We start from the raw sequence: 20,060 nt of genomic DNA, 5'->3' as shown, positions 1-20,060 counted from the left end.
TGTTAGACAATCTAACAGCACAGAAACAGTAGCGGGGTTGAGAGAGATAGTAGCAAGGTGGTGCTAGATGTCATCAGCATACCTGTGGCAGCTAACCCCATGTCTGCGAATGATGTCTTCAAGGGATAGCATGTATATGGGGAAAAGAAGGGGGATCAGGCATAGAATCTTGGGGGACTCAAGGAGACGGTTTGTAGTACAGAGAAGGAGCTTGAGGTTATTTTTGAAGTGCTTAGACCTTGCAAACATCATGGCAATAAAGAAACAGGCTAGGGATGGAGGTCACAAAGCATGTTTGTGGGTTTGTAGTGACAGAGGCAGGCAATAGAGGTAGAAATAGTCCATCGATGATGGAGAGGGTATGGGCTTGGAAACTCAGCTTGAAGTCAAACAAGAATCTGAGATTGCAAACAGTCTGCTTCAGCCTGAGGCTGGGGAAGCGGATGGAGTCAGTGGTGAGGGCTAAAGATAACTGCTTTGGTTTTCTCAATGGAGGTGGTAGTAGGCTGCCTTAATGTTGGGCAGGATATGGGGATGAATAATTTACATTTGAGGTTAGAAAAAGTAGTCTACATTCTGCTCCATTTAACTTTGGGATGGGGTAGGAAGGTGTTTTGCAGGAATATGGAGGTTAATTGGGTCTACAAAAGAGCTAATTATCTGGTTGGTGGAGACAGCAGATGTAATGGACTGAATGGTCCTTTCTTTTTCAATCCTTGGTTTATGTTGTTTTACGGATCACCAACAATAGAAATGTCCAAATTTCCTTGCTTGAGTGGCATCTATTTGCATTAGTAGGTGCTCAAAGATGTTTCTTTTACACAAGGAATGTTATACAAATACCAGTTATCATTAAAATGGCTTTTCTAAAATTACCATACTTTTGGTACTGCTGCTGAAATGCAATTAAAATCATCCTGTAAAAATGCCTCGTTTTTGTCGGCCATTCCATGGTGCCTTGGACAGAGGGCACACAAAGTTCAAGTCAATGTTCTCAAGTTGCAAATAGTACCAGAGTTTGGTGTTCTGATTTAGGATTTGTCTAACAATGAGATAAAATCACGTAAGACATTTTATTCCAATCCTCCAGGTCCACAAAATTTAAACAGGCCAAATCGGCAAATAAGAAATACAAATACAAATAGGACTGAGTTGCTCGGGCTTCAAGGGCCAAATTGTTGGACAACCCTGCAGTACATAATCAATAATTCAACAACAAAAACCCTGACTCAAAATTAGTTAGTACATTTATATTATTAATGCACTGAAAAACTATAATTTACACTCCTATGTTTGTCAATTCAACTTTTACTTGCAAAATATATTTGATTATGAATTATGAATCATAATTCACAAGAATCTAACTTCAAACAATGGCACTACAGTAAGACTGTTCATAAAGAGTCCAGAGAGTGGTATACAGAATCAGGTTTGATTGATTGAGATAGATTTGTTTCTTCAATAACAATACCAGATTTGAGTTACTCTGGGCCCTAGTTTGCCCCCAGAGTTAGAATGGCGCATCTCCGTATGGTGCGCCGAATTTTTAGAACAGAAATGGCGCCTATTATTTACCTTGGTATTCTCCCCTCTGTCCGGTCGATCCAGGCCGTTGGCGCAGCGCAGCGCAGCAGAATGCGTGGGGGGCGGAGCTAGGTCCCGGCGCTGAAAACAGTGTTGGGACCTCTACACATGCGCACTAGAGTGTGCGCGCATGTGCAGTAGCTCCTCGCAGCCTGAATCTGTGCAGGCTGCGTGGGAAGGGTCCGAAGAACGCCGACCCTAGCTCTGACCGAATGGGCTCACCGGGCGAAGATGGGGACTTGGGTTTCCCTCCTGTTCAGCTCCCCTCCCCCTCACTCCGTCCCGTTTAACCTCCCCCCCACCCCTCCCTCACTACCGTTCAGCCTCCCCCCCACTCCCGTTCAGCCTCCCCCCCACTCCCGTTCAGCCTCCCCTCCCATCTCTTGTGCAGCCCTTCCCCCTCCCCCCCATGTTGTCGGTGGGCCCCGCCCGCGCAGCATCTCACTGGGGGCGGGCCCCGCCCAAAGCGTCGGCCTCCTCTTCGTCAGCGGGGCCCATCCAGCCTTCCCCCCGCCCCCTCCTGTTCAGCCTCCCCCCACCCCCTCTCTCGTTCAGTCTCCTCCCCGCCCCCCGTTCAGCCTCCTCTCCCCCCCACCCCCGTTCAGCCTCCCCCTCCCATTCTCTCCTCCTCTTCTTCCCCCATCCCCCTCCTCCACTCTCCTTTTCCCCCCTCCACTCTCCCCCTCCTCCTCTTCTCCCCCTACTCCTCCTCTTCTTCTCCCCCTCCTCCTCTTCTTCTCCCCCTCCTCCTCTTCTTCTTCTTCTTCTCCCCCTCCTCCTCCTCTTCTCGCCCTCCTCCTCCTCTTCTTCTTCTCTCCCTCCTCCTCCTCCTCCTCCTCCTCCTCTTCTTCTTCTCTCCCTCCTCCTCCTCCTCCTCCTCCTCTCTCCCTCCTCCTCCTCCTCCTCTTCTTCTTCTCTCCCTCCTCCTCCTCCTCCTCCTCCTCTCTCCCTCCTCCTCCTCTTCCTCTTCTTCTTCTTCTCCCTCCTCCTCCTCCTCTTCTTCTTCTTCTCCCTCCTCCTCCTCTTCTTCTTCTTCTTCTCCCCCTCCTCCCCCTCCTCCTCTTCTTCTTCTCCCCCTCCTCCTCTTCTTCTTCTCCCCCTCCTCCTCCTCCTCTTCTTCTCCCCCTCCTCCTCCTCTTCTTCTCCCCCTCCTCCTCCTCCTCTTCTTCTCCCCCTCCTCCTCCTCCTCTTCTTCTCCCCCTCCTCCTCCTCCTCCTCTTCTTCTCCTCCTCCTCCTCCTCCTCTTCTTCTCCCCCTCCTCCTCCTCTTCTTCTCCTCCTCCTCCTCCTCCTCCTCTTCTTCTCCTCCTCCTCTTCCTCTTCTTCTCCCTCTCCTCCCAGCACACTGTTGGGAGGGCTCCCGGTGCTGCAGTAGGTGAGTAGAAACTTAATTTTTTTATTTATTGATTGATTTATTTATCATTTATTATTGATGACGGCTCTTTATTTGTAAAAGTGAAGTGTTTAATGTTTGTAAATTTCCCGCCCTCAGCCCCCATCTCTCATTCCCTACACCTGATTTATAAGTGTAGGCAAAGTTTTTCTGAGCGTACAAAAATCTACACTTACTCCATTCTAAGTTAGTTTGGAGTAACTTTTCGCTGCCTAAACTTGCAAAACAGGCATAAGTGGCTGAACACGCCCCCTTTTGAAAAAAAATCTGTTCTAAAATGAAACTATTTTAACTCACGAGAACTGGAGCAAACTAAATGCAGAGAATTGCAATTTCTAAGATGCTCCATTCTAAACTAGTTGCTCCAAAAAAATAGGAGCAACTCAGGCCAAAACTTGAGCTCTCTGCATTTAGGCAGCAATCAAGATTGCTGTCATTGACGTGAGAAAACAGTTTAAGAGTATTACTCGTTTGTCTTGAGGGGAGAAAAGAGATCACATGACCAAAATTGCAGTACAATGTTGGTAATTTCTTAAACAATGACAGCAATTTTCCCTTTTGTATTTTTCACTTTAGTAACAATAACATTCTGCGAAACTGAATGGTATTCGACCAGATGTGTATTGCATAACTCTACAGTAATTTCCTGTCCTGTTTCATAAACACAAACACTTTTTTTAAATGGATAAAAATCCTGTGTTACGCTTGTAATGTCTCTTACCCACAAGCAGTGCCTCCCTCTCTGATCGGACAGGCCCGGTAATGACCCTGTCCAACTCTCTGTCCTTTTCTTGACCAGAGCCCAGTATTATACATCCTGTGCTGTTCTGTGGCAGAGTGAAACACATAGGTCATTAAACATTGCTTAGCCGGTAGTAAAACAGGGCCCAAGTTTGCCTCCTCGCTTAGAATGGCGCATCTCTGTGAGGTGCGCCGACTTTGTAGAAGAAAAATCGCGCCTAAAACCTACCGAGGAATTCTCCCCGCTCTTCAGGACGTCTTCGGCCTTGGCGTAGCGAACCACATCCAGTGGGGGGGGCGGAGCCAGGTCCCGGCGCTGAAAACAGTGCCGGGACCTCTGCACATGCGCGCTAGAGTGTGCGCGCATGTGCAGTAGCTCCTGGCAGCCCGAATCTCTGCGACGCTCTGCAGGCTGTGTGGGAGGGGCCCGAAGCATGCCATCCCTAGCCCTGGCCGAATGGGCTCCCTCATCGGCGGCCCACTGCATTCCCCAAGGTAGGACTTCTATTTTTTGTGTGTTATTAATTGATTGTTTATTACTTTGGTCTTGGTGCTTTAGGTGCAGGGTTCCTTCTATTTTTTATTTGTTAATTAATTGCTTATTACTTTTTGTGCTTTGTAAGTCTTGGTGCTAGGTACAGGTCCTCTCAGCTTCCTTGTATTTTTTATTTGTTACTGAATGCTTATTTTTGTGCTTTAAACAAAGTGTTTGGTGCTTTAAATGTATTTATGCTTCTTTACTGTTGTTATGAAAGTGTTTAGTGCTTTGCAAGGTCCTCTCACTTCCCTCCCGCCCTCCCCCCCCTTTATCTCTGGCTACTTGCGCTGATTTCTTAGCTCACCGCAAGGTTTTTCTGTGCGGACACAAGTGGCCACATACGCTGGCCTAAGTTAGTTTGGAGTAACTTTTAGCTGTCTAAACTTGCTTAAATGGCCAAAACAGGTGTAAGTGGCTGGTAACGCTCTTTTGAAACAAAAAGAAACTATAAAAAAAAACTAACTAACTCACTTCGAATGGAGCAAATTAAATAGGCAGAATTGTGATTTTTAAGATACTCCAAAAAAATCTACTTGCTCCAAAAAAATAGGAGCAACTCCTGGGCAAACTTGGGCCCACAGTTTCTACTTTTATATTCATTTATAAAAAAGAAAACCCAATTGCCTATTAATCAGTGTACCATTGGTAAGCAGCAATGAACACTTCACAGACCCTCAGAAAAGGCTAGTTGAGGCTTGAAAGCTCCTCATAGTACTGAACTTGGCAACACAGAGTGGAACCTGCCTATCCTTTCAACATAACAACCAAATTCAGGACATGGCACGATAAGGGCAATGCCACATTGGAGCAGCACTTTATATTAAAAAAAAACATGATTAAAAAATTCTGGTTTTGTGTTCATGTTTTGGGAATATTTTTGTTCAACAATGGGTACTTATCGACTTTAGTGGGGATTTAGCTTACAGAAATTACTGACTCCAGTAGTATCAGGGTAATAACAAGTCACTTCAAAATGAAGATGACTATGACACACAAGCACAAAGAGTCACAGTCTATACTGTCACCAAACAACGTGCCATTCACACTGATAGTAACATGTATCGCACATTTATTGTTTCCATTTGTCTACTGTTGGTTTTTCCAGGGACAATGCTTTTGCTTGTTGTTAACAGTCTCTTGACTAAATTGTGTGGTGTAACACCTCTTGGTGGATTTCCAGACTGACATGACCTTTGGCTAAATTTTTCCAGATTTTCCAAATTAATGTCACAGTCAATGAGTCTTTGTTTCAGGATATTTTGAAATGTTTCTTTGGACCCCTGATCATCCTTGTACGGTCCTTGCACCGACCATCAGCTGGCTGAAGAATCTGGCTTTGAGAAGCCATTGCTTGACATGCTGACATGTCCAGCCCATATGATGATGCACTGCAGCATCTTTTAATGAAAGATTCTACTCCAGTTGCTTCATCTTCTAATGGCAAACAGTTCAAGTTTCTGCAGAGGGCAAAATTATCATGAGCACAAATGCATTGTATGCCTGCAGCTTTATATTTGCACTCTGTCTGCAAATTAATTTGCATTAACAGAAAATTAACACTCAGTGGATTGTTTCCAAAATTAATATAAATTATAACACTTGTCAAAATGGAGGATTTAAAAAAATAACATACACTCACATTTCCTTGGTTATCGCTTTCCTCCATAGTATCTCTTCCTGCACTCTCCTCCTAAATTTAAATAGCACAAATTAATTTGTCATACTGAGGAAATAATGTGCAATCACTTTCTGCAATGTACTCCTGTGAATTATTACGAATTTCCGCCGTGTGGCAGGTAAAGACCATCTGGTCCATCAAGCCTGTCCCACACAATTGTGATACCTTGAGTATCCAAACATATGCACTCCACCCCACCCGAAACCATGTGATCTCCTGAAAGATGCAAAAGATTAAAAAACCACAGGCCAATTTGGGGAAAAAATCTGGGACATTCCTCTCCAATCTAATATTCAGCCTCTATGTATAGTCTGACAATTTGTGCAAACAAGTGAACATTGGAGGATTTTTAGCTACTCATATTTTGTTTCCATTGGGGAAATTTCAACAAACAAGCTGATTTCCAAGCTATCTGGGTAGGATATAGGGAATTTCCAAACAAGTAAACCACATTTGAAAGAAAATTAAATTGTTAAAAGTGTACAAAAGCAGGAACATTGGAAGCAAGTTAAGAGGAAATGTCAAACTGCTGTTAAGGTGGTCTGTTGTAGAATATAGATGCACCTTCTTGACAAGTATTGCAATTTTATCCCAAGACCAAAATCCAGACAAATAAGATATGGATCATTTGGGCACAGAAAGCACAATAGCCTTAGTTTGCTGCTTGTCATTTGGGGCATCGTGACCTGTACAGGTCCAAGAGCTTTTGTTGTTGATGCAAAAGTAGGGGGTTTGGCAAACAGCAAAGAGGACTGTAAAATACATCAGGAGGACATATCAGATTATCATAATGGACAGATAGATGGTAGATGAAATTTAATGTGGATAAATGTGAGGCAATAAGTTTTGGAAGGAAAAGTAAAAGATAGGAGCATACATTCAATGGAACAACATTGAAGGACATGAATGAACAGAGATCTAAAGGTTCAAATATATAATTCTCTCAAAGTGCGAGTGCAAGTAGAGAAAGCCCTGAAAAATCCAAAGGCATTTTGGATTTTATAAATAGGGGCAGAGAGTACAACAGTCAAGAAGTAATGAAAAATTTGTACAGGGCAATATTTAGGGAACAGTTAGAATAATGTGCGTGGTTTTGGGCATTCTATTATAGAAAGGACCAGAGATGTCAAACTATAGTTATGAGGCGAGGCGCACGATACTGGGACTATTCCCACTGGAGCCGAGAAGATTAAGAGCAGATTTAATAAAGGAATTTCAAATCATGAAGAGTTTTGATAGGGTCAATAAGGAATGACTATTCCCTTTGGATGGAGAGTCACCAATAAGGGGATGTCAACTTAACAGAACATTTAGAAGAATTATTTACTGTTAAGAGCATAGAATGCTTTGCTCTGTTAGAGCATAGAATGGTTAAGATAGAGACCATTGCATGGTGTAAGGGAAACTTGGATAGATATTTTAAGCAGATGATGATTCAGAGCTATGGGAACAGAGAGGTAGGTTATGGTACTTTTGGATTGCTCTAGCAAAGAGCTAGCAACAAAATTGACTGAATACCTAAAGAATAAACAGAAGACAGCAGATTCCACACAGTGCATCTGTTAACACATCTGCATTTCACAATACCAACAATAATTCAAATGCACATTTCACTATTGTTTTTTGTGTGATTGTCTGGTGAATACATTATCTATAATTAAAGTGAAATTAGATGATAGGTCAACTAAGGTTTGAGATCAAAATTATATTTTACCCACTTTATCTAGAATGACAATAATTTGCAATCCTCGTCTTTCTTTACATTGGCTCAATAACAAAGCCATTATGACTCCAGGAAACCTTTGATGACATTCCATCTATCTACATTCTTAGTACAAAGTTTGTGAAAGCAGATGGACATACTTGTGTTAAAATGCAATTATTGTAGGTATTATGCTACGGACTCATTCCCACCTAAACAAGAACAACTCTTCTCTCAGTCCTTTTATTTTTGATTTTCCTATGAAGCTAAAGATAAGGTGAACTTTATCTTTATTTAAGTATCATTCAATTCTAGATTTACTGGTGAAAGGGCTAGGCTTTCCAAACAACCACATGCAACTAGCAATAACCCACATGACTGAATGCTCGACTTCCCTGTAAAGTTGTACATTTCAAACTAGGGGCTACCTCTCACTTGCACACATTTATTGCAGGACTTAGTTTCCTTATTGGGGCAGGGGAGCGGGAGTCAGATGGAGAACATTTTCAAAAAATCAAGAATAAAAAAAGTGTGAGAAGAGTCATTCTGTTTAGGTGGGAATTAGCCTACAACACACAGCCTCCACTAACTCATAGAAATGAAATGCTCCATTTATGGTGGCTGGAGAGGGGCAAGGAAGGCAGAACGAAAAAAGGTCAACCTGCTTCAATTATAGCTTCCGCTGATTACAGAGAAGCCCACAGCCAAGATTTATGTAAAAACATTGATACTGTATTTGACTTACAACTGTTTTAATGTTCTATCATACGCATATTAATTGTTAAGACTCTCAAAGTCAAAGATCATAAAAAATATTCTTTATAGCTGCCTACATATAGATTGGGCTAACCAAACTGGTAGCAATACGGTGGAGTAGGATTTCCTGGTGTGTATTAGGGATGGTTTTCGAGACCAATATGTCGAGGAACCAACTAGAGGGCTGGCCATCCTAGACTGGGTGATGTGTAATGAGAAAGGACTAATTAGCAATCTTGTTTTGCGAGGCCCCTTGGGAAAAAGTGACCATAATATGGTAGAATTCTTTATTAAGATGGAGGGTGACATAGTTCATTCAGAGACTAGGGTCTTGAACTTAGGGAAATGTAACTACGATGGTATGAGACGTGAATTGGCTAGAATAGACTGGCAAATGATACTTAAAGGGTTCACGGTAGAAAGGCAATGGCAAACATTTAAAGACCACATCAACAATTGTACATCCCGGTCTGGAGTAAAAATAAAATTGGAAAGGTGGCTCAACCGTGGCTAACAAGGGAAATTAAGGATAGTGTTAAATCCAAGGAAGAGGCATATAAATTGGCCAGAAAAAGCAGCAAACCTGAGGACTGGGAGAAATTTAGAATTCAGCAGAGGAGGACGAAGGGTTTAATTAGGAGGGGGAAAATAGAGTATGAGAGGAAGGTTGCTAGGAACATAAATACTGACTGCAAAAGCTTCTATAGGTATGTGAAGAGAAAATGATTAGTGAAGACAAATGTAGGTCCCTTGCAGTCAGAATCAGGTGAATCAGGTATAATGGGGAACAAAAAAATGGTAGACCAATTGAACAAATACTTTGGTTCTCTCTTCACGAAGGAAGACACAAACAACCTTCCGGAAATACTAGGGGACAGAGGGTCTAGTAAGAAGGAGGAACTGAAAAAAATCCTTATTAGTCAGGAAATTGTGTTAGGGAAATTGATGGGATTGAAGGCCGATAAATCCCCAGGGCCTGATAGTCTGCATCCCAGAGTACTTAAGGAAGTGGCCCGAGAAATAGTGGATGCATTGGTGATCAGTTTCCAGCAGTCTATCGACTCTGGATCAGTTCCTATGGACTGGAGGGTAGCTAATGTAACACTTTTTAAGAAGGGAGGGAGAGAGAAGGCGGGTAATTATAGACCGGTTAGCCTGACATCAGTAGTGGGGAAAATGTTGGAATCAATTATTAAAGATGAAATAGCAGCGCATTTGGAAAGCAGTGACAGGATCGGTCCAAGTCAGCATGGATTTATGAAAGGGAAATCTTGTTAGACAAATCTTCTGGAATTTTTTGAGGATGTAACTAGTAGAGTGGACAGGAGAGAACCAGTGGATGTGGAGTATTTGGACTTTCAAAATGCTTTTAATAAGATCCCACACAAGAAATTGGTGTGCAAAATTAAAGCACATTGTATTGGGGGTAATGTATTAATGTGGATAGAGAACTGGTTGGCAGACAGGAAGCAGAGAGTCGGGATAAACGGGTCCTTTTCAGAATGGCAGGCGGTGACTAGCGGGGTGCTACAGGGCTCAGTGCTGTGAACCCAGCTATTTACAATAATACATCAATGATTTAGATGAAGGAATTGAGGGTAATATCTCCAAGTTTGCAGATGACACCAAGCTGGTTGGCGGTGTGAGCTGCGAGGAGGATGCCAAGAGGCTGCAGGGTGACTTGGACAGGTTAGGTGAGTGGGCAAATGCATGGCAGATGCAGTATAATGTGGATAAATGTGAGGTTATCCACTTTGGTGGCAAAAACACGAAGGCAGAATATTATCTGAATGGCGGAAGATTAGGAAAAGGGGAGATGTAACGAGACATGGGTGTCATGGTACATCAGTCATTGAAAGTTGGCATGCAGGTACAGCAGGCGGCAAATGGCATGTTGGCCTTCATAGCTAGGGGATTTGAGTATAGGAGCAGAGAGGTCTTACTGCAGTTGTACAGGGCCTTGGTGAGACCTCACCTGGAATACCAGTTTTGTCTCCTAATCTGAGGAAGGACATTCTTGCTATTGAGGTAGTGCAGCGAAGGTTCACGAGACTGATTCCCGGGATGGCAGGACTGACATATGAGGAGAGACTGGATTGACTGGGCCTGTAGTCACTGGAGTTTAGAAGGATGAGAGGGGATCTCATAGAAACATATAAAATACTGATGGGACTGGACAGGTTAGATACAGGAAGAATGTTCCTGATGTTGGGGAAGTCCAGAACCAGGGGTCACAGTCTAAGGATAAGGGGTAAACCATTTAGGACTGAGATGAGGAGAAACTTCTTCACTCAGAGTTGTTAACCTGTGGAATTCCCTGCCGCAGAGAGTTGTTGATGCCAGTTCGTTGGATATATTCAAGAGGGAGTTAGATATGGCCCTTACGGCTAAAGGGATCAAGGGGTATGGAGAGAAAGCAGGAAAGGGGTACTGAAGTGATGATCAGCCATGATCTTATTGAATGGTGATGCAGGCTCAAAGAGCCGAATGGCCTACTCTTGCACCTATTTTCTATGTTTCAATGTTTACAGGGACTACAGGAGTGTGGCTTGGGAGTCTTTATGGGGCAGCAAGTAAAAATCAGGTATGCCTAAAAATGTATAAAACTGTTAAGAATGTATAAAACAGATAGGAATGCTGTGTTTAAATCGCTTTTTTGAACTGGAGACAAATTGTCTATTGAAGATGCTCAGAAATGCTAATGTCTTGGTACCCTGCTGACATGTATAGCGCAAAATATAAAAACAGATCGCAAGAGTTTCAATAAAAAGGAAAAGGGTGGCTAAAGTAAATGTTGGTCCCTTAGAGGATGAGACCGGGGAATTAGTAATGGGGAACATGGAGATGGCAGAAACTCTGAACAAATGTTTTGTATCAGTCTTTACGGTAGAGGACACTAACAATATTCCGACAGTGGATAGTCTAGGGGCTATGGGGCGGGGCTGGGAGGAACTTAATACAATCACAATCACTAAGGAGGTGGTACTCAGTAAGATAATGGGACTAAAGGCAGATACATCCCCTGGATCTGATGGCTTGCATCCTAGGGTCTTAAGAGAAGTAGCAGCAGGGATTGTGGATGCATTGGTTGTAATTTACCAAAATTCCCTGGATTCTGGGGAGGTCCCAGCAGATTGGAAAACTGCAAATGTACGCACCTATTTAAAAAAGGAGGCAGACAAAAAGCAGGAAACTATAGACCAGTTAGCCTAACATCTGTGATTGGAAAAATGTTGGGAGTCCATTATTAAAGAAGCAGTAGCAGGACATTTGGAAAAGCAAAATTCAGTCAGACAGAGTCAGCATGAATTTATGAAGGGGAAGTCATGTTTGACAAATTTGCTGGAGTTCTTTGAGGAGGTAACAAACAGGGTGGATAAAGGGGACCCAGTGGATGTGGTGTATTTGGACTTCCAGAAGGCATTTGACAAGGTGCCACATAATAGGTTATTGCACAAGATAAAAGTTCACGGGGTTGGGGGTAATATATTAGCATGGAAAGCGGATTGGCTAACTAACAGAGTCAGGATAAATGGTTCATTCGCTGGTTGGAAACCAGTAACTAGTGGGGTGCCACATGGATCAGTGCTGGGACCCCAACTATTTACAATCTATATTAACGACTTGGAAGAAGGGACTGAGTGTAATGTAGCCAAGTTTGCTGATGACACAAAGATGGGAGGAAAAGCAATGTGTGAGGAGGACACAAAAAATCTGCAAAAGGACATTGACAGGCTACGTGAGTGGGCAAAAATTTGGCAGATGGATTATAATGTTGGAAAGTGTGAGGTCATGCACTTCGGCAGAAAAAAAATCAAAGAGCAAGTTATTATTTAAATGGAGAAAGATTGCAAAGTGCCACAGTACAGCGGGACCTGGGGGTACTTGTGCATGAAACACAAAAGGATGGAATGCAGGTTCAGCAAGTGATCAGGAAGGCCAATGGTATCGTGGCCTTTATTGCAAAGGGGATGGAGTATAAAAGTAGGGAAGTCTTACCACAGTTATATAAGGTATTGGTGAGGCTAAACCTGGAATACTGCATGCAGTTTTGGTTTCCATATTTACGAAAGGATATACTTGCTTTGGAGGCAGTTCAGAGAAGGTTCACTAGGTTGATTCCGGGAATTAGGGGGTTGATTTGTGTGGAAAGGTTGAGTAGGTTGGGCCCACACTCAGTGGAATTCAGAAGAATGAGAGGTGATCTTATCAAAACGTATAAGATTATGAGGGGGCTTGACAACGGGGATGTAGAGAGGATGGCCCCAAGTTTCCACACGCGGCAAAACAGGCGCCCCTCTGAGCTGGGCGCCCGTTTTTCGCGCCGAAAACGGCGCCTGAAAAAAAACGCGCTATTCTCGAGCGCTTTGCAGCTCGATGTCAGCTTGGCGCGGTGCCCAGGGGGCGGAGCCTACCACTCGCGCCGATTTTGTAAGTAGGAGGGGGCGGGTACCATTTAAATTAGTTTTTTTTCATGCCGGCAACCCTGTGCGTGCGCGTTGGAGCGTTCGCGCACGCGCAGTGTGAAGGAAACATTGGCACTCGGCCATTTTTGTAGTTCTTTGTAGCTGTTCAATTTTTTACATTTTTTAATAAAACCACATTGCCCTTCCATGATCAGCACTGAGGCTTCTTGCAGCAGTGAGAAGGCTGCAGGAAGCCTCAGAAGTTGAGGCAGCCGTTTCCCGACGGCCTCCCCCCCCGCCCCCTGCCGTCGGGAATGGCTGCCTCAACTTCTGAGGCTTCCTGCAGCCTTCTCACTGCCTCCCCCCCGCTGCTATCGGTCGGGCCCTCACTGCCTCCTCCCCACCGCCATCGGGAACGGCTGCCTCCTCCCTCCGCTGCCGTCGGTCGGGCCCTCACTGCCTCCTCCCCCCCCTGCCGTCGGGAACAGCTGCCTCCTCACTCCCCCCTGCCATCGGGAACGGCTGCCTCCTCCCTGCCTCCCCCCCCCCTGCCATCGGGAACGGCCGCCTCCTCCCTGCCTCCCCCCCCGCTGCCGTCGGTCGGGCCCTCACTGCCTCCTCCTCCCCCCCCCCCCCCGCCGTCGGGAACGGCTGCCTCCTCACTGCCTCCGTCCCCACTGCCATCGGGAACGGCTGCCTCAACTTGTGAGGCTTCCTGCAGCATTTTCCCTGCCTGAAGGACTTTCACACAGGTAGGAACATGGTTTATTTAATCTTTTCTTTGCTTATAAATTTTTATTCAGGTTAGAATTATTTGTATAATATTTGTATAAGTATAACTAAGGATTGATTGTAGAATGTAATGACTTCCCTTCCCCCCCCCCCCCGCCCCCCCACCTCGTTCCCGACGCCTAATTTTTTAATGTGTAGACAAGGTTTTTTCAGGCCTACAAAAATCTTCACTTGCTCCATTCTAAGTTAGTTTGGAGTACGTTTTCACTGTGGAAACTTTCAAATCAGGCGTCAGTGGCCGGACACGCCCCCTTTTGAAAAAAAAATTGTGTTCAAAAGTGAAACTGTTCTACATGACTAGAACTGCAGAAAACTTAAATGTGGAGAATTGCGATTTCGAAGATACTCCATTCTCCACCAGTTGCTCCTAAAAATCAGGAGCAAATCATGTGGAAACTTTCCACTGATGGGGGAGACTGGAACTAGAGGGCACGATCCTAGAATAAGGGGCCGCCCATTTAAAACTGAGATGAGAAGAAATTTCTTCTTTCAGAGGGTTGTAAATCTGTGGAATTCGCTGCCTCAGAGAGCTGTGGAAGCTGGGACATTGAATAAATTTAAGACAGAAATAGACAGTTTCTTAAATGATAAGGGGATAAGGAGTTATGGGGAGCAGGCGGGGAAGTGGAGCTGAGTCCATGATCAGATCAGCCAAGATCTTATTGAATGGCGGAGCAGGCTCGAGGGGCCGTATGGCCTACTCCTGTTCCTATTTCTTATGTTCTTATGTTATAGTATTTTGCACTATGACAACCATTAACTGTGGTTTTCAAGTTAAAGCTTCAGTTTATTTATGTATCTTAAGATAATTTGTATGGAAAGGCTTAGAATCGAAGGATGCTTGTAGCAATTAGTGTAAACACAGGCATTTTGCTATGTTGTAAAGACTGGTTGAGATGACAAAGCTCTGGTTTGGGCCTCATAGCTCAAAGGACTAGGGTTTTGTATTGAGGGAATAGGGAGAAGATAGAAGAAATGTTTTCCACAGGAAGAAATCCTGGGTTAGTATAAACAGAGATCTATCAAAGGAATTCTACAGAAAAGCGACTTCGATAATCTATAGACAATGACATATGGCCAAAATCAGAAGGCATGTTTAAGGCGGGTTCTTGAAACAAGAATCGAGACAAGGAACTAGAAGTCTTATTGGATATTAAGCTTTTTGGGGAACCTCTATAGGTCAAAAGGTCGTGTCAATATTCAGGTTCAGGTCCATCCCTAAAAATAGTTTAAAAGTGACCTTCTGGAAGCTTGTAGGCACAGACGGTGGAGGGGAGAGCGGATCAGAAGTCAAGCTGGTCGAATACTCTTCGAGAGTGATCCCATGCTTTACTGAAGGAAGCTCTAGACAGAGAAAGAGACTGCAAGCTAAAGAGAACTGCTTACGTGCGCCAGCCATTTGTCCGATCGGAATCGGTATCAACTACCTGTTACGGTTGTATGTTTTTGCTATATAGCTAATGTGTTATATTCCATCTGAAACTCTGATTAAACACAATATATTCACCAGATTGGTATTAGTCGATCCTGATTATTAAAGTGAATAGAGATAGCCTTAACCTGGCACATTTCTAACACAAGGGTTAAAAGACAAGTAAGTCATAAAAAATAATTGTTCTTAGCTTTTCATTGAGCCCTTCTTAAACAAGGACAAAGATCAGTAACTGAAAAAATTACTTTCAATTGATAGGCTCAGAAACAGGAACAACTCGAAGTTTACTGATGCAGTTTCTATGCTCCCACCTTTCCTTTAAGCGTTTCCAATAACATCTCTGCTTTTTGTTTTTCTTCTTTTGCCTTCTGGAATTCAGATTCTGTCGTCTTACATTCTTCTCGCAAGTTCAGAAGTTGCTGTTAATAAAGAGGGAACAACACAATAAACTCACCCTCAAAGTAAACCATATTCTATTTTTCGCCAATGCATATCCTTTATTTTTCATCTCTTCATTATATGTAGATAGAGGATAATGCTTATAAAATTGTAGAATAAAATGTTTATTGCACAAATGAAGACTTGCCCATTGATGAGCAAGAGAGCCACCACCTGTAGTAGCAAGTTATTGCACTACAGATGCTGCAGAATCCCTAGGATATGCAGCTAACATTGATGGTGTTCAGTGCTTTGGGTTTTGTTCTTTTATCTAAGCTTATCGCCAATGATAATTTTTTCAATTAACAACGAATCAGTTGTTATTGCTGTAGCTAGCTCTGATTGGTGATTCATAGCAAAGGCATTCTGGTCAGGGTGCTATCTCACATGCATTCCCTGAAACATTCAGTAAAATAGTCAGCCAGATCAATGCAATAAGTATCAAGTGGTATGATAATGCTACAAATGATGTGATATAATATCATAGTCATTTTATATGATGCAGTCATAAACACCTGTTGTTCAGGAATTTGCATTCCTACTATAATACAGTTCCTGGACAGTAAAAAAAAAAATCATATGCCAAGAAGGGGCCAGTTAAATCAGCAGCTGCAGATTTGCAAGACAGCATGTGCACAATGTGCAGCATGCAGATGAATGGGAATCAGTTCAATTTAAAATTAAGAACATTTTAAGTATTGGAAAATAAAAGGATCCTTCAGCAGGATATATTCCATTTTTATACGCTGTTAGGAAAGTTGGATGATGATATCAGCATCAGTAAATCCTACAGCCACTATAAGTGCACATCCTGGTGATAGCTTTGTTTACTTAGAGTGCTTCCACAAATATCCACGCTTTATCAGGGGCCATATACTGCACTTCTGGGAGTGGTTTTACAATAGTGACATATTCTCAAAAGAATCACTGGTGACTCCACTACGGATATTCATAAAATATTCATGCTTGCTTTACTATAGCTCTTATAGGTGTACATTTCCAAGCAGCAATGTATCTCTGACTTAGATAACATGGATTACTACTCAACTTTATTATTTCAGTTCAAGATATCATCAGAACTTGTCAATCTAGTCTGCTTTTGTAACATGTTATATCATACATGTATAAGCCCACTTATACATAACTTGGAACGTATTTGTATGCAAGCTTCCTGAAATCCCAAACCAATCCTGACCCAATGCAATATTGCTTATTCATAGGCAATTCAAATTTTTGTTCTGGAGTGGTTAATGGATCTTTTGCGGTTAAACTAAGAATGATTGAGCAGCGCCACCTCCTAATGGTGTGGTTTTGCTAGAGAGATGCAATGCTCTGCATTCAACTTTATGTTTGGTAAAGTGGACATAGCAGCCTGATGTACTACACTTCAAGCTAAGATGAAGTGTTAATTATTAAACTTGCTACTGTGCTAAACAGCTGAAATTTCACCCTCGTGCCATAACTCACTACTGCAAAGTTTTTATGATCCAAGAATTTAATTTTTACTCTTCACTAAAAAGTTGTGGCTGAAGGGACAAGTGAAGGTGGGAGGAGGAGTTGGAGATTCTGTTAACATACTTTAAATAGTTATAAAATATCAACACAATTCTTTTTAAATGGTTATTTTAGTGATTTAAAAAAAATAAAGGAGCCATCAGTACCTGCTGCATCTCTTGCAAAGTCTGTTGCAGTAGTTTTAACTGTTGGTCCTTTGTGGTCTCTTCTTCAGTGTAGTAGAGCTTACCCTGCTCCTGTTTTAGTAAATCCACCTCATTTCTGTAGGCATCCAGCTGCCAACGCAGGCTGTCATTCTCTTCTTTAAATGCTTCAGCCTGAGCAGCAAGTGCTATAATGGCGGTATAAGAAAAAGGTTTAAAATGAGGTCGGGAAAAAAAAAATCACAATTCTTAAATACAGTGACATGGAGTTTCCGCATATTTTCCACCCAAATATTTGCGCAATCGGGTGAAATCAACTGAAATAGCGCAAAAGATTGTGTGATTTAAAACGGTAGTGTGTCATGCTCAAGTTTTTGTGACCTTTTACACTGATTCAAAAGTCAATCCTTGTCTGTAAAACTGGCCACGCCCCCAGATCAGATTGGCGAGTTTCCACCGATTGCACCCTTTTGGGGTGCTCATCACATTGCACTCAGAATTTCGGATGCACGTACATCTATGGTCATATGAATCCATCGGTAATGACTTGCAACTGCAGTGACCAGCAGGCAATTGAAGGCTCACTCATGTCCGTTTCTCATACTGATGCTACAGTTACATAATGCATAATCATTTCATTCAAACGATCTGATTAATTTTTTTGGATTAAATAACCACTTTGCCATGTTACTTACATTGCCGAATTCAAATTTTTGGACAGTTTTTAGTGGAAAATATGACTTTAGATTATTGGGAGTAGATTGTGTACTAAACTAATCATGGCATAAGTGGCTGGCACACGGCTGATGTATGGTTAAGTACACACCATCGGCTTTTCTTGTCCTTAAATACAGATCCCTTTTAAAAGGGAAAGTAGGCACCAAGCAGAGGCCAGGCATCTGCTGGCTGGAGAGAAAAATCAGATGGGGAGTCTCCAGTGGGCCAGTCATAAGGTGGCCATTTGGCTCTCTTGTTTGCAGGGAGGGGTGGGGGAGAATCAAAGGAGAAATAAATTGGGTGGAAGGGAAGGATGTTGACAAGGATGAAGCAAATAGTAAGTACCTATGTTTGGATTTGGATGAAAGTAAACAGAAGAATGAGTAATTTTTTAAAAATGAACAAAATTGAACTTTCCTGTTGACCCATCAGGTTTATTGAGCAAATAGCTCTTCTTTACTAGAAAGGTATCAAGTTCAATCTTTGGTCTGCTAAGTTAGCTGATTCCAGCCACGACAATTGGCCTCAGTGCTCTTGGGTTTGGGTGGGGAAATCAACTCATGATCATCATCATAGGTAGTCCCTCGGAATCGAGGAAGACTTGCTTCCACTCCTGAAATGAGTTCTTTGGTGGCTGAACAGTCCAATACGAGAGCCACAGACTCTGTCACAGGTGGGACAGATAGTCGTTGAGGGAAGGGGTGGGTGGGACTGGTTTGCCGCATGCACTTGATTTCTGCACGCTCTCGGCGTTGAGACTCAAAATGCTCAGCACCCTCCTGGAGGCACTTTCTCCACTTAGGGCGGTCTTTGGTCAGGGACTCACAGGTGTCAGTGGGGATGTCGCACTTTATCAGTGAGGCTTTGAGGGTGTCCTTGTAACATTTCCGCTGCCCACCTTTGGCTCGTTTGCCGTGAAGGAGCTCCGCATAGAGCACTTGCTTTGGCAGACTCGTGTCTGGCATGCAAACTATGTGGCCTGCTCAGTGCTTCAATGCTGGTGATGTTAGCCTGGATGAGGACGCTGATATTGGTGCGCCTGTTCTCCCAGGAGATTTGTAGGATCTTGCGGAGACATCGTTGGTGATATATCTCCAGCGACTTGAGGTGTCTACTGTACATGGCCCATGCCTTTGAGCCATACAGGAGGGCAGGTATTACTACAGCCCTGTAGACCATGAGCTTTGGTGGTAGATTTGAGGGCCTGGTCTTCGAACACTCTTTTCCTCAGGCGGCCGAAGGCTGCACTGGCGCACTGGAGGCGGTGTTGAATCTCCTCATCAATGTCTGCTTTTGTTGTCAAGAGGCTCCCGAGGTATGGGAAATGGTCCACGTTGTCGAGGGCCAGGACATCAGGACTGGTTTGATGAGAACTAATAGATCGCAAGGGCAGTGCATTTCTGAGCCTCAAGCAACAACCCAAATCGGGAGCAGCAAAGCAACATTACAGGAAATCAATTAGGTTTCTTACTTCTGAGTATTATACTATTGCATCATGCAAGGTCAAATGCGTGGATGTTGAGGAGGGCAGATTGGACTCGCCTCCGAAACCTCCTGTGGGCAAATAACCTGCTGCACTTGCCCTTCAGGCAAGGCACCAGTGGATGCCCAACTATATGCTAGCAAAAATTGGAGAGAGAAAGTTATGTGCAGAATCACAGTCAATTTTCTAATGTATTTTTGGAACAAGGTGCTCATCGGCTTCTCCACTGTAAATATTCTGCACGTGCAGAAATTTAAAGGGATCGCACACCAGGCTGTGCAGAACAAAGCGCAGCTTACAGAGAACATTGGCTGAGCCCTCAAAAATGTAATCTAATTATACATATATAAGGCAATTATCTCATTGGAACTGGACCCCTAGCAACACACACATACATGCACAACAGAGGAAGTAGAATGACTATTTAAATGCTGAAACAGGAGACAGGAGATGGTTAAATGGTTGAAGTGATATTAACATGAAACAATAAGATGCATAATGAAAGAAATCGAAAAACACAGAATGTGTGAATAGCTAAGGCGGTGCGAGTAAAGGCATAAATAAAAACAAAGTGCTGGAAATACTCAGCAGTTCAGACAACATCTGAGGAGAGAGAAATAGAGTTAATGTTTTCAAGTTGATGACCTTTCATCAGAACTGTAAAAAGTTAGAGATGTAACAGGTGGTGGGGGGAGGGAAGGAAAGAACAAAAGGGAAGGGCTACGATAGGGTGGAAGATAGGA

General features: G+C 43.2%; 2 protein-coding genes across 12 annotated transcripts in view; one reads left to right on the top strand and one right to left on the bottom strand.

The window, feature by feature from the left end:
• The window catches only part of LOC139265703 (ecto-NOX disulfide-thiol exchanger 2-like), a 460,596-nt gene that overhangs the window by 32,314 nt on the left and 408,222 nt on the right, over positions 1 to 20,060 (bottom strand). For 9 of the 11 annotated variants that reach the window (XM_070882954.1, XM_070882953.1, XM_070882958.1 and 6 more), the window contains 4 exons: positions 17,121 to 17,305; positions 15,333 to 15,440; positions 5,889 to 5,945; positions 3,698 to 3,803 (listed from right to left, as the gene is read on the bottom strand). In XM_070882954.1, the coding sequence (XP_070739055.1) occupies positions 3,698 to 3,803; positions 5,889 to 5,945; positions 15,333 to 15,440; positions 17,121 to 17,305 (456 nt within the window). Of the gene's footprint in view, positions 1 to 881; positions 1,043 to 3,697; positions 3,804 to 5,888; positions 5,946 to 15,332; positions 15,441 to 17,120; positions 17,306 to 20,060 lie in introns of all 11 variants that reach the window. The other 2 variants (XR_011593606.1, XM_070882961.1) reach the window with 2 other exon arrangements.
• The window catches only part of LOC139265704 (centrin-1), a 100,704-nt gene that overhangs the window by 79,316 nt on the left and 1,328 nt on the right, over positions 1 to 20,060 (top strand). The gene's annotated exons all lie outside the window — the stretch shown is intronic.

Source organism: Pristiophorus japonicus, chromosome 6, assembly GCF_044704955.1.
Source record: "Pristiophorus japonicus isolate sPriJap1 chromosome 6, sPriJap1.hap1, whole genome shotgun sequence".
NCBI lineage: Eukaryota > Metazoa > Chordata > Chondrichthyes > Pristiophoridae > Pristiophorus > Pristiophorus japonicus.
The sequence above is the reverse complement of the archived record's forward strand: the minus strand, read 5'-3'. Positions and strand labels throughout refer to the sequence as shown.